Below are 13,114 nucleotides of genomic sequence, written 5' to 3'. Positions count from 1 at the left end.
ATAAAGTTTATATAAGTAATTGACAATCATAAAGAGATGAGAATCAGAATTAAGTTAAAAGAAAACATAAAAATGCTTAATGGTGAATCCTTAAGCCCTAAGTTCTCTTCTAATTAGTAATAAAAAATGTATTTCCTTGCTGTTTTTAACTTGATTAATTAGTTCATTTATTTTTCAATGTATCTCTTAAATTCAAACAATTAAATCAAAACTTTTTTGGTACTTAAAAATAATCATTGTGAGACGATAATTTGAGAACTTAATTTAAAATTTTATTATTATTTTTTAATTGATACATTTATTTACGAACACCTAACATTAGTTAGAATATGAAATCTCTCACCACATTCACCTAACTTTATTTCATTTCCCAATGTTAGGTTATTTAAGTGAATAACACGGTGCCTTTAATTTTTTTAAAAATTAGTATCTATAATAATTTGATTCATATATCTTAATTATTTATTTTATTATCTAATATACTTCTTTATGATTTTGTTTAAACATTTATTTTTAGTTAAAAAAGTCTTAAATAATTTAGCTAATTGCATGTTATTATTAACATGTTTAGTATGCGTATGAATTCATGTTTCCAAACATACAAAATGACAGTTATTGATTCAAATCTTATGGTTAGTGAATACAAGCAAAGTCATCCTAGTAACGGTCATATGCTCTGATGGTAGATTGGTTCTTAATCTTTTTAAATGAACATATTAGCCTTGATTTTGTTAAGTCTGATATTTTAGGCTAATTAAAAGTTTTTTGTATAAAAAGTATTAATTTTTATCATTAAAAAACACTTAGAGATATTAAGACAACGTTGTTTCACACTTGACTAATGTGCCTGATTTTTGTATCTCTAACATTCTCTTCTCTCCACACGCTCATGACATTCCTATTTGTCATTGTCACCAAACTTACAATTGCAACTTTAGCTATTTGTCATCACTGTCTTTTCTACGTCCTTTCGTTGTCTTCTATACGTTCTCCTATAAGCTTGCTTGTAGATCAACCTGTGGCGAGATGAGGTTACAGTGGCAGCAGAGTTTGAGGGTATCTCGACCTAGTAAATCATCGTTAAACTCAGATTTACATATTCACTACCACCATTATTATCGTAACATTTATTATTGTCACCAGAGATTATTCCCCATAAAATTTGTTACTAGGAGTTTTGGTTTGCAAAAGAAAGAGGTTATATGGTGGGAGCAACCTTGCCTCTGCCGCATGCTGCTTCTTTGTTGAATTGGATGTTAGTGAAGGCAACAAATAGCTGGAGCAGCAGGTGACGCTGACAAAGAAGTTGGTTGTTATAAAGATTATTAATTTAGCCAACCATTATAACAAAAATTAATAATTGTTAATTGAATTAAAGTGTCATGAGTCTAACAAAGTTGAGGACCAATTTAGCCTACGATCTCCGATATCAATTTGGGAAGTTACTTGTAATATAAATCACTTTTATGTAAAACAATACTGCTACTTTAACGGACACATATTCACCTCTTTCCCTTTTCAAGGACGATATGCTGAAAGAAAGAAAGAAAAAATGCAAGGATAATGGTGACCGTATTTAAAGGAGTGTCTCTTTCTTTCAATGAGATTTTGAAATAAGAAAGAAAGAAGAGGAGTAGTCACATGAAACGTGTGTAATTTAAGGTTCTATTTATTAAAATACGATGGCTGTCTGCTAAACAATGAGTACATGACTAAATTATCTGGTTTTCCGTGAGATACGGACACCGACGGTTTATCTAAGACTTTTATTTTTATTTTTTGTTTCAACGTATTCTTTGACTACATTATTAGTACCCGTCCACTCACCCCTACCGAGTTTTTGTTACAATGCAGACAGAGTATTAGCGCGTAAAGTGTGGATAATGCCTAATATTATATTACTTCTTTTATATATATATATATACATAATTTTTTATATTGATCTGAGTCTTTTATTTTACTTACATATAAAATAATAAATTATAACATGTTAGATATAAGTCAAATGAAAGGTTTAAATTAATATAAATTTTTTTAAATTTACACTTGATTTAAGTTTTTTTTTTAACTTACATATAATGAGTTATAATTTATTACTTCACTGACTGTTAAATTAAATAAAAAGTTTAGAGTGTAAATTTTTATATTTATACTAGTGTGAGAGGATTTTTTTTTCATATATATAATTACAAAAGTTATATTTATATGTTTAAAAAATATTTATCCATCATTTCTCGGTTTATCTGACTAAATAAATGTCAACCTCTTACCCTTGTACATACACGAACATTTGCGTCAAGTTAAATGAAATTTCAATGATATTGTTGCATTATTAAATAAGTTTAATAACTTACAAAATGCCAATATCATTAAAAGATGTAAGAACACATCATCAGACGATATTTATACAGCCATAATATATCAAAATCAATTTGGTAAAACTTCATTTTACATGCAATTTATGCTGAGTTTTCTAGCGTAATAATTTACTAAAAGATCATCCTTGGTTGAACAAATTAAGACTTCCATTAGCATAATTCCAAGTAATAAAAGAGCCCTTAACAATTCATTTCGCACTCATCGCCTATATGATCGCAATTTTCTAGTCCCGATTCTATTACCAAGTTCGACAATGCTCTCAATGTGACTAAAGATAAATTATTGTATCAGTAAACTTTTAGGTTTATTTATAATTGTTTGATTATAATCTTCTAACTGCTAATTGCACGATGTTAGTCCCACTAGTTTGGCAGCTACACAATTTTGATTTCTTATTTATTTTTTTAATTTTACATCTATTGACTTATCATTCAAATTTTAATATAGCAATAAAATATGTCAATTATACTTATGTGTCTATTTGTTTGATTAACTTTACACCACAGGTTAAGTTATCACACTATTGGACTAGGTGGTTAAATACTTATACTCTTAACTCTTTGTATTACTTCTAACTTTCCAGTAAATTTTGCTAATCTTTTTTCTTTGAACATAAAAACAAACTCATTAACATAATTAACATAAGTACATTAACATTATTAACAACGGTTTTCTTCTTTTAACGTAAACATATAAACTCATTAACATAAATACATCAACATTATTAAGAACAAAATGAACATGAATATGATTAAACAACTTACGACTCTATTAATATTTAAATAATAGGCTAATAACTACAAAATTAAAATAAAATATAGGAACTAAAATTATGCAATTAGAAGATCGGAGACGAATCTCAAATAAATGAATAAGTAGAACAACCAAAATTGCACAATAAAAGATTGAGACCGAAATCAAACATGATCCTTAAAATCGTAAACATTAGTCATTTTACTCCGTAACTTTATTAAATCTACAATTTATTTATTGATTTTGTAAATATAATTTATTTTAGCTTTTTCTTCAATTTTTATTATCATCTTTGTATGAAAAAAAAAACTAAAATAAATTCGTTTTTAAAGCAGAATTTTATGATGTCAAATACTAAATTGATTGAGACTAAATTACCCATGCATTGCCAGAAAACCATATTTCGCATCATGGTTTACATCAACAAATAGACGTCTAACGTGCTTTTCCCGTTAAAACTACTCCACATTACACATGCCTCTATCCTTCATTTTTCATGGTAACTTTGACCTGACCTCAAAACACATCAAGATAGGACAGTACTTGTATACATCAAACTAATGTCAGTTTTCAAATATAAAATAATCAGTTTCATGTGATTGATTCAAAGCAAGCAAGCAAAGGAAACTTAGAAAAACAAGTCCATGAGTTGCTTCATCAAGCTCCAGTTGCCTCAACCATTTCTTGCTCCACTGTGCTTGGAGTAACTGGGTAATAATGGTAATGAAGTTCCCCAACATCATCACCAGACAACTTTTTCCATCCATTTGGTCCCACATAGTAAACTAAAATCATATAAATCCCCAAGTTAGTGAAACAGATCGATTTTGTGCCTTTCAAATTTATAGTTATAAATTATGCATCTAAGTAGCTGCTGAAAAATACTCTTCTAATCAGTGATAATGACAATAATTTCCTATATTAACATTCCATCCTACCCAGTTTGAAACCATGAATTACCTTCAATTATTTATTTAACTGGAAATGGTAAAATGCACATAATTTTAGGTCAGCATGAACATTTGTACTCCAGCACAAGTGAATGTGTACCTCATGAGACATACCAATTATGCTACCATGCATGTCTGTGTCTAAATACTATTTTATTCCTGGTGAGTGAGAGGATGCCAAATAAATGTCATAAACAGATATAGAAGTCACTATGTAGGCATGTAGCTGTAGCTACGTCAATGGGGAAGAAAGAGTACCGCTAGCAACTCCACCGCTAGCTCCATCACGAAATGTTGCATGATAAATTGAACGCCTAGCTAGTTCAGCAGCTTCCTCAACTGACATGTCATATCGGTACCTAGTATAACAAGGATAGTGTTGATAAGTTTTGGCAAAAGAGTTATAGGCAACGGTTAAATAGAACATTTCACTAACCCGCTGTCCAATACACCATAAGCATATGGTGAACCAGATCCAACAGAGAATCTAGTGCCTTTAAGTCTTCCTCCTTCACTATCAACATAGTATAGACCAGGACCCTAAAAAAAAAAATTAACTGTTATAAGAAACAATAGGATTAGCTGAGCAAAACTTATATAGTAATTTGACATGTGAATTACCGTCTCATCCCATCCAGCAATCATGGTACCAACAGATAGCCCCATTCCACGGTAAGAGTATAAAATATTGGCAAGCAGCTTAGAGGCTCCTGTTACTGAAATTCTCCTTTTATTTGCCAATTCGTGCAAGCGACACTACAAATAATATGGACAAGATCAGAGAACCCATTTATAATATAAGCATAAAAGGGAAGAAAAATATATCTTGGAAAACAAGTCAGAAGATAGAAAATTCTTTGAAGTTCATACGAACAAGACATTTAGATCTATGTTAGGCATGGTTATGTTAGTGGATGTAGTGTTGACCAGCTGATTAATGACCCAAACCAAGTGTCCATAATCTGAAAGGATTATACCAGAAGGAAAGGCTTGGCAAGTTACTTGTACAGAAATGGCTTATGGACATGTAGGAGATGGTTATTAGGTGAGGAGATGAGAGAGGACAGAGAATCATTCTTGAAAGAATCATAGGCTCTAGATACTTATCTGGGTGAGAAGGAGGTATTGCCTTCTGTATTGCTCTTCTATTTTTTCAGTTGATATTCAGTAATATCATTGATTTTCCTCCCATAAGTTGGGTCTCTATGGATATATGCATAGTTGTTAATGTGAATAGCAGCACGTAGCAGACAACTCTCAAAATGCTATAGAAAGAAAGCGCATTACGGGATAACTGCTATTTTAAAGTTTTTTATATGAATATAAAATATATTCATATGCATATAATTATGTATATAATGCTAAAAAATATGCATAAATAGCATATGAATAATTATCAACAAAAGACATAAAGAGAAGAAAAAAAGTGAATTTTCCGAAAGAATATAACAAAGGCAAGACCATATAGAATCATAGAATAGAGAGAGAAAAGGAAGTGGATTTTGCCAGCCAAGTCATCGAAGATGAGTGACTTAACTAGATTGGAGATTGTTGCAAAACAAATCAGAGCAAGGTAGTCAAAATCGAAATCCTACCTAGGATCAAATGCGAGAGAAAAATACATAAATTGTAGGATCGTACCATAAATTGTAAAATCTTACCTAACATATAAAACTATAATTAAACACACACACACACATATATATATATGGAGAAAGATCTTCTTACACTAGTATAAGTTAAATGAAAGACTCATACCGAGTGTAAGAATTTTTAAACTTATACTAGTGTGAGAAGATTCAATCCCTATATATATATATATATATATATATATATATATGCATCAAAAACCAAAAATAAGATAAATAAGAAAAAAATAGTCTTAAATTCAAACAAGACAATCACAACTTAAATATTAAAGACAATAAGTTTTCAAGTCAATTACACATAAAACTCAAAGTAGTACTAATGCAAAAGAAAATAGACGAACCGTCCAACATCTCTATTCCCTATTCTAACAAATCATTCAGGTTTTGATCGTAATAACCATCTTTTATAAAGAGGGAGAGGAAGAGCAGAAATATTGAAACAAAGGTAGAGGAAGCAACACACTGAACCAACCCATATTCAATAACCCCCAAGTCATGGTCATGTCCAAAAATGATGAAGAAAGAGACCATTTGAAGGACAAAAGGGTAGAGAATGACTAGAACGGACTCACAGAGTGCTGACAATGAAGAGAAATGCCAATTGCAAGTTGCAGAGAGGTGAGATTGAAGAAAAGTGTTCGAAAAAATCCTAAACACTCGGGTTGTATAAGTCAGGTCAAAATAAAATGGGTAGGTCAAATGGGTTCAAACGGGCTTTTTGAAAAAATGGGTCTGAAATCAACTTGCCCAAGATCGGACAATTTCACAAAGAAGATTGTGCAATCCCACCAGAATGAGCCATAGTCCAGGATTGGGATCGCTTCACTCATAGCGTATCGTAAAATTGCAGAGTCTTACGTGCTAAATTGTGATTTTGACTATCATGGAACAGAGACAGAGATGAAAGGAGGGAGCATTGAACTGAGAAGGAGAGAAGAAAAAAGGTGGAGAAAAAGTTGGGTTTTGTTATGTGTCTCTAGTTGCAAAGCTGAACAGCAATAGAGATGAGAGGAAGGGGTGCCAAAGAGAGAAAGGAAGAAAAAAATTTTGCAGAAAAGTGAGGTTAGGTCTGAAAATTGAGAAGACTATTTTACCCTTAAATATCTCGAGACTAAGTCATCTTCAGGGCAAAAAGGAAAAATCAGCTTATTTCTAAAATATTAGAAGTCTTTTTTACCCTTAAAAAACTCTAAAATTCCTTTGTTTTGAGGGTACAAAAGGAAAGTCGGTGTCTTTCCCTATGGTTGCGCCTCAAAGGGCCGCGTTTTGGGCCACAAATACAGCTGTGATGGCCGTGCCAGCAAAAATGCTCTGCTATGCCAGATTTGTGGTAGCCAAAGGTCGCTCTGTCCTGCACCACCTCTATCGTGCATTATTGATAACTATCATTTTATGAACATCATGGATTAAAAATCAATGATCTAAAACCCATAAGGAATTATGCGTACAGGAAGTTCTACAAGTCAAGTAATTGATCCAGAAGGAAGTCTATAATTATATCATTAAATATGCATCGAAATTAGTATTATAAATAAAAAAGGAAGACAGAATAAAATATTGTCTACAAACGATATAACATTTAGATATGCAAAGGGGTCAATCTGAATTGAATATCAGTTCAACCAAAAGTGGAGTGGATGTCATTATCAACATGAAGCCAATTATTTTCATAATAAACCAATCAAAAAACCAAAACCAAAGCGAATGAAGTATTTTCCTGGTACTGCTCTATCTAGTCCAGATGTTATCTAAAGAAAAGTAATGAATGCATCAACATCAATGTGCATGCATTAATATAAGAGTAAAAAACAGCAGCTTCCTTTGAGGTTTGCAAAAAATATTTAAACATGCTACTTACACACATGCATTATAAATTAGAACAAAGTTTAATTCAATCTAGCTTGAAGGAATACAATTTATTGACTGCTTAATGAAAATTAGATGTGAAAGCTATATTACACCACACACGGGCAACTGAGTAGAATATGGAAGGAATCAAAATTGAAAAAAGATTTGAACTTTCACAGTTGCACCCTATAAACTAATCTCTCCACATTTCATACATGGGAAAAAAAACTCAGCAAATTGGAGCTGAGAGTTTAGGATATCCTAAATTATATAACTATCCTTCTAAACAAATTCATCTTAAATAAATGGTTATGTCTGAAATTTCTATATCAGAATTTTCTTCCCATCCATTTTCACTGTTCCCAAGCAGTACATAAAAAATGTCTTGTCATTTTGATTCCCACCATTTACATGGCATTCCCAACAAGAGAGCAGAGCAGACCACCCTCCCATCCCATAGTCCCATTTCCATTCCATCAACTTTCTTTCACTCCTTACTTGCTTCCAAAACACAGCCTATGCAGCCTAAGGACAAATAATTCCCAGGCAATGAGTCTAAATATCCTTCAAAAAGGAGATCAAGTTCAGCTTGCTAACAGCTAATATGACAACACGACAACAATAACAATAATTGCAATGAAATAACCAACGAATGGCAAGTTAGGGAAGACTCTAGCGCAGCAGGCACTTCAGCGGAAGACACAGCTAAAAGATAACAAGACAGACAAAAGTAAACATGCACAATAAAAGTTCACATAAATTACCTTGATCCCTAAATTTCTGTGCCAAAACTGGCAATCAGCAGCACCACCAGCCATTGTCCCAAGCATATATGGATTGATTTCAATAATTTTCTTCACAGACTGTGATGCTGGAGATAGCAAATACTCATAAGATCAATTACAGCCGTAAATTGACAAAACTCATTATCTATTAGCAGCAAGTAACACAAAAAAAAATGCTTTTTGCCAAAGAACCAAAGAGTTGTAACGATGAAATTAACACTCACATATATATCCTCCCATGCTAGCTCGAGAATCAGCAGCTACCATGACACCCTCCTTAAATATAAAAGCAAGTGTCGTGGTACCCTTCGCAGGCTTCACCATCTGAATAGCTTCTTTCACGAATCCATCGAACTAGCACCCCAAACACAGACAGATACTTCAGATAAAACCATCAAGCTCCAACCTTTCTCTATAATAAACTATACCATAGCGCTTTATTTTCATTACCCCACAATTTCAGAAACAAATTTCAACCCCAACTTTTATTTCTTCTGATTTTTGCACATACAGTTTCGGAATCGTACAAAATTCAAAAGTTCAGGCGAAGACACAAACAAGTACTCACATCATTGGAATTTGGAAGGTCGAAGGATGGGGCAGCGGAGAGGTCTCCAACGACGTCATTTCGAGGTGCAATCAGTGAAGGAAACGATTCGAGACCACTGGTATCAAGCTTCATTGTTGAAGATTAGTGACCTAAATGAAAACAAAAGGAAACGACATTATCATTTCTTTTAACCCTAAAATATATAATTAGATAAATAAAAACGGGGAGAAATTTAAAATTAAAAAACAATCGAGAATTAAGAACATGGCGCACGGACTCTGGGAGAAGAAGTTGCAGTGTGAGATCTCAGTGGTTGGGTTTGAAGCAATGAGAGGAAAGTAGAAAAAGGAACTGCCTTTCAGCATAGGTTGGCTTGGAGAAAAAGGCAGGACTCCATTTGGGCCAGATCGGCCCACAATGTACAATTTCTAAGTACAGTGACCCATTTATAATAAAAACACATCAAATTAAATTGCTAAAAAAAAAAAGCTAATTAAAATATCTAATATAGTATTTCCATGCTCTGTATCAAAATATACTTTAGTTGCATGGTTTCCATGCTAGGTTTAAAGTGCACGCCAATAAAAAAAAAAAAATTCAAAGGTAGAAATTAAGTGTGTCCAAACTCAAAGGATTTATAACTAATTTTTCGTTTAGAGTTTGAAATTGTTGATTAATCTTAACAAATTTTGCACACATCAATGTTTGAATATAAAACTCCATGCAAAATAGATTTAAGTACACCTATGATATATTTGGTTGCCACTTTTTTTTTTCTTCTTACTTATAGAACAAAGTCTTTTTTTTCTTTCATTTGTACTAAGGTGCTAATGAGAACTACCAAAATAAATAAATAAATAGGTGATCTCTTATAAAAATTTGAAGGTCCATGAAAAAAAGTCTAACAAATTATATATAATATGATAAAGATAATTTTTGAAACACTCGAGAATGTAATATATATATAATTTAAGAATGTAGAAAAAAAAAATCCAAACTTTAATTTATGTATTCTAATTAAATATTATGAATATTAGGTTAAATTTAATTTATGTTAATTTAATCTTTATTTTTATTTTTTTAAGGTAAAATTTTATGTTTTAACTAGTAAATATACCCGTGCAAGGCATGGATTTGTACAAATATATTTATATATATTTTTTAATTTAATTTAAAAATAAATATAATTTAAATAATAACTATTTTTAATGTAACAGAAAAATAAAAAAAAATTGATTATTTTTTAAAATGAATTATATAAAAATAAATATAATAATTAAACTTAATGACTTTAAATATTTTAAATCTTAATAATAACAATTTAATTATATATTAGTAAATATAATTGTGTGTTATACAAATTTATTTATATTTTTTAATTAAACTAATTTATTTTAAAATAAATAAAAAATTTTAATTTAAATATAAAAATATATAATAATAAAATTTTATTATATTAAATAACATTAAATATAATTATATTAAAAAATATGATAAATACATTTTTATACATAATTTTCTTGTATGTTTTATATATTTTTCATTCTCTTCAATAATAAAAATTGTTATTCTTTTAGTTGATATAAATATAAAAAATAAAATTTCTAAAAATAAATTAAAGAGAATATGAAAATGAAAATAAATAATAAAAATTTTAATTATTTTTAAATATAAATAATATAAATTTATTATATTATTATTGTTGATATTTTAAAATAAAAATACATAAATATATATATATATATATATATATATATATATATCAATGAGTAGAAATATAACAAAAAAATATTTTTTAATAAACAATGAGTTTTTTTATTATATTCAATAAGATCCATTTAAATGAAGTTGAATTTTTATTTTTTAAGAATTGAAATAAATTACATGAATTATATATAAAATTATTAAAACAAAATATTTAAATTTAACTTATAATAAGTAAATGTATATTAATGATTAATAATTCTAATTTAAAATATTTTTAACTTTTAAATTAGTATTAATTTTAATAATATCATATCATAAATAATTATATCAATACAAAAACATATATTTATCTGACTTTATATTTTAGGCATAATTTAGTTTATAACTGAAGAATGAATTGTAAGTCAATTACATAATTAAATATTCTAAAAAAAAATTAAAAGCATTCAAAATTTAATTTTAATCTCAAAAAAGTTTGCATAATTAGAATATAAAATGTTAATAAATAAATATGATTTGAAATATTAATATAAAAATATTGAAAAAAAATATTTTAAAAATTAATTCATGTCTTTATTTTATTGTAGATTTTTTCATAATTATAAGAAAATATTTAAAATGTGAAAAAAATATTAAAAAAATAAAGAGCTCTGATTTACTGTTAAAACAAATAATATATATATATATATATATATATATATATAGTAAATATAACATTCAATAATTTTTTATTAAATGTAATTTATACACTAACATCCATTTTGATAATGTGTTACCAGAATTATACGTGACTTTAAATATTTTAAAATTTTTAATAAATTTTTATTAAATACAAAATTAATGATTAATTTGTTGTTCTATTTTAACATGTATAATTCTCCATATTGGTCATTATTTGTATTATCAATATTATATGTAACTTTGAATATTTTAAAGTTTAGCAAGTATAAATTTTGTTGTAAATATATATAGTAACAAGTAGGTGTAGTAATTTTTAGATAAATTGATTTATAAATTTTAATTATAAAAAATATTTTATGAGTACTATAAAGATAATCAAAATTTAACAATATTATATTTTATTAATTACATTTTATTTATTGTTAGTATGTTTAAAATTTTTTTAAGAAGTATATTTATAATATGAGATTTTATTATTTTTTATAATTATTTTTAAAATATTTTTATTTATAGATTTTAAAATGACATATATGATATGTTAACTCTATAATATAATTTTAGATAATATAAATTTATACTATTATAGATTGATTTCATTAAAGAAATATTGATGAATTTAATATAATTTAATCAGTTAAAAATAAAATTTAATACATGTCACTTATAAATAACGCAGTTTTATGTTTATTCAATAAATTAAAATAAAAAATATAAATATAAATTTAAAAAAATAGAAAATATTAATATTAATAATATATGTACTTAATTAGATAAATAACTCTTAACATTGACATGATTGTAAAATAAAGTAAGATAATAAAAAAAATTTAGAAAATTTTTAAAAGTTGTGTATAATAAAAAAAATTATTTGCATTATAATTTACTTATTTTTTTATCATAAATATAATTTAATAATTTAGAATATAAAATAATAATATAATAATATATAATATAAAACAATAATTTTAATCAATACATTTAAATTTGAATATAAGATACAATTTAATTTTTCATTAACATATCACTTGAGTTATTAGCAAAAAATAAAATAAAAGTATGATCAATTGAGAACTTCATTTGATTTTTATGAAATTTTTTTATGTAATTTAATTAATACTTTTCTTTTCTTAATATTTTACAATGAATTTTTTTAATATTTAATAAATTTAAATAATTTTTATTAATATCACTCAAAACAAATTAGCAAAAAATATATATATATATCACTTGAGACTTTCATTCGATTTTTACAAATTTTTTTATGTAATTTAATTAATATTTCTTTCTTTTTTTAATATTTCATAATGAATTTGATTTTTAATATTTAATAAATTTAAATAACTTTTATTAAATGTCACTCATAAAAAATTTATTATTGTCTTTTGTAAAAATTGTATAACTATCCGTATAAAATTAATTCTAATAAAATTTCTTTAAATACAATTTAAAGATAATAATTATAAATTAATGATAATTTTAATTCTTGAGTTATGTAAAATATTATAATTAATTTTAATTAGTAATTATTAAATATAATTCATAGTCAATATGTTATTTTCGTTTCAGACATTATCAAAGCTTGTTTTATCCAAACATATCATTTTAAATATTTATAATAATAAAATTTGATATAAATATATAAAGTAATAGGTAGTTGCAGTTATGAATATTATAAGTAACTTTAAACATTCAAAAGTTTAATAATTATAAATTTTGTTATAAATATATATAATAATAAATAGTCATAGTCAATTTTACATATAACATAAGGTAAAAGATAAATATAAATAGATTAAGTAATTTATTATATTT

At 27.1% G+C, this 13,114-nt stretch overlaps 1 protein-coding gene across 2 annotated transcripts; it reads right to left on the bottom strand.

Moving 5' to 3' along the window:
- Positions 1-3,478: 3,478 nt before the first annotated feature.
- Positions 3,479-9,333, bottom strand: LOC113874094 (proteasome subunit beta type-5). 2 transcript variants are annotated; one of them, XM_027512304.1, is made up of 8 exons: positions 9,192-9,333; positions 8,933-9,063; positions 8,589-8,718; positions 8,344-8,450; positions 4,704-4,838; positions 4,519-4,622; positions 4,341-4,441; positions 3,479-3,917 (listed from the first exon to the last, which is right to left on the bottom strand). In XM_027512304.1, the coding sequence occupies exons 2-8, from the start codon at positions 9,044-9,046 to the stop codon at positions 3,790-3,792; spliced, it is 819 nt and encodes a 272-aa protein (XP_027368105.1). In that variant the 5' UTR covers positions 9,047-9,063; positions 9,192-9,333; the 3' UTR covers positions 3,479-3,789. The 2 variants fall into 2 exon arrangements, with proteins under 2 accessions (XP_027368105.1, XP_027368114.1); XM_027512313.1 differs by having other exon boundaries at positions 3,501-3,917; positions 9,188-9,243.
- Positions 9,334-13,114: the final 3,781 nt, after the last annotated feature.

Source organism: Abrus precatorius, unplaced genomic scaffold (genome assembly GCF_003935025.1).
Source record: "Abrus precatorius isolate BTA unplaced genomic scaffold, Abrus_2018 Scaffold10, whole genome shotgun sequence".
NCBI lineage: Eukaryota > Viridiplantae > Streptophyta > Magnoliopsida > Fabales > Fabaceae > Abrus > Abrus precatorius.
This window is presented reverse-complemented; position numbering and strand designations above follow the sequence as displayed.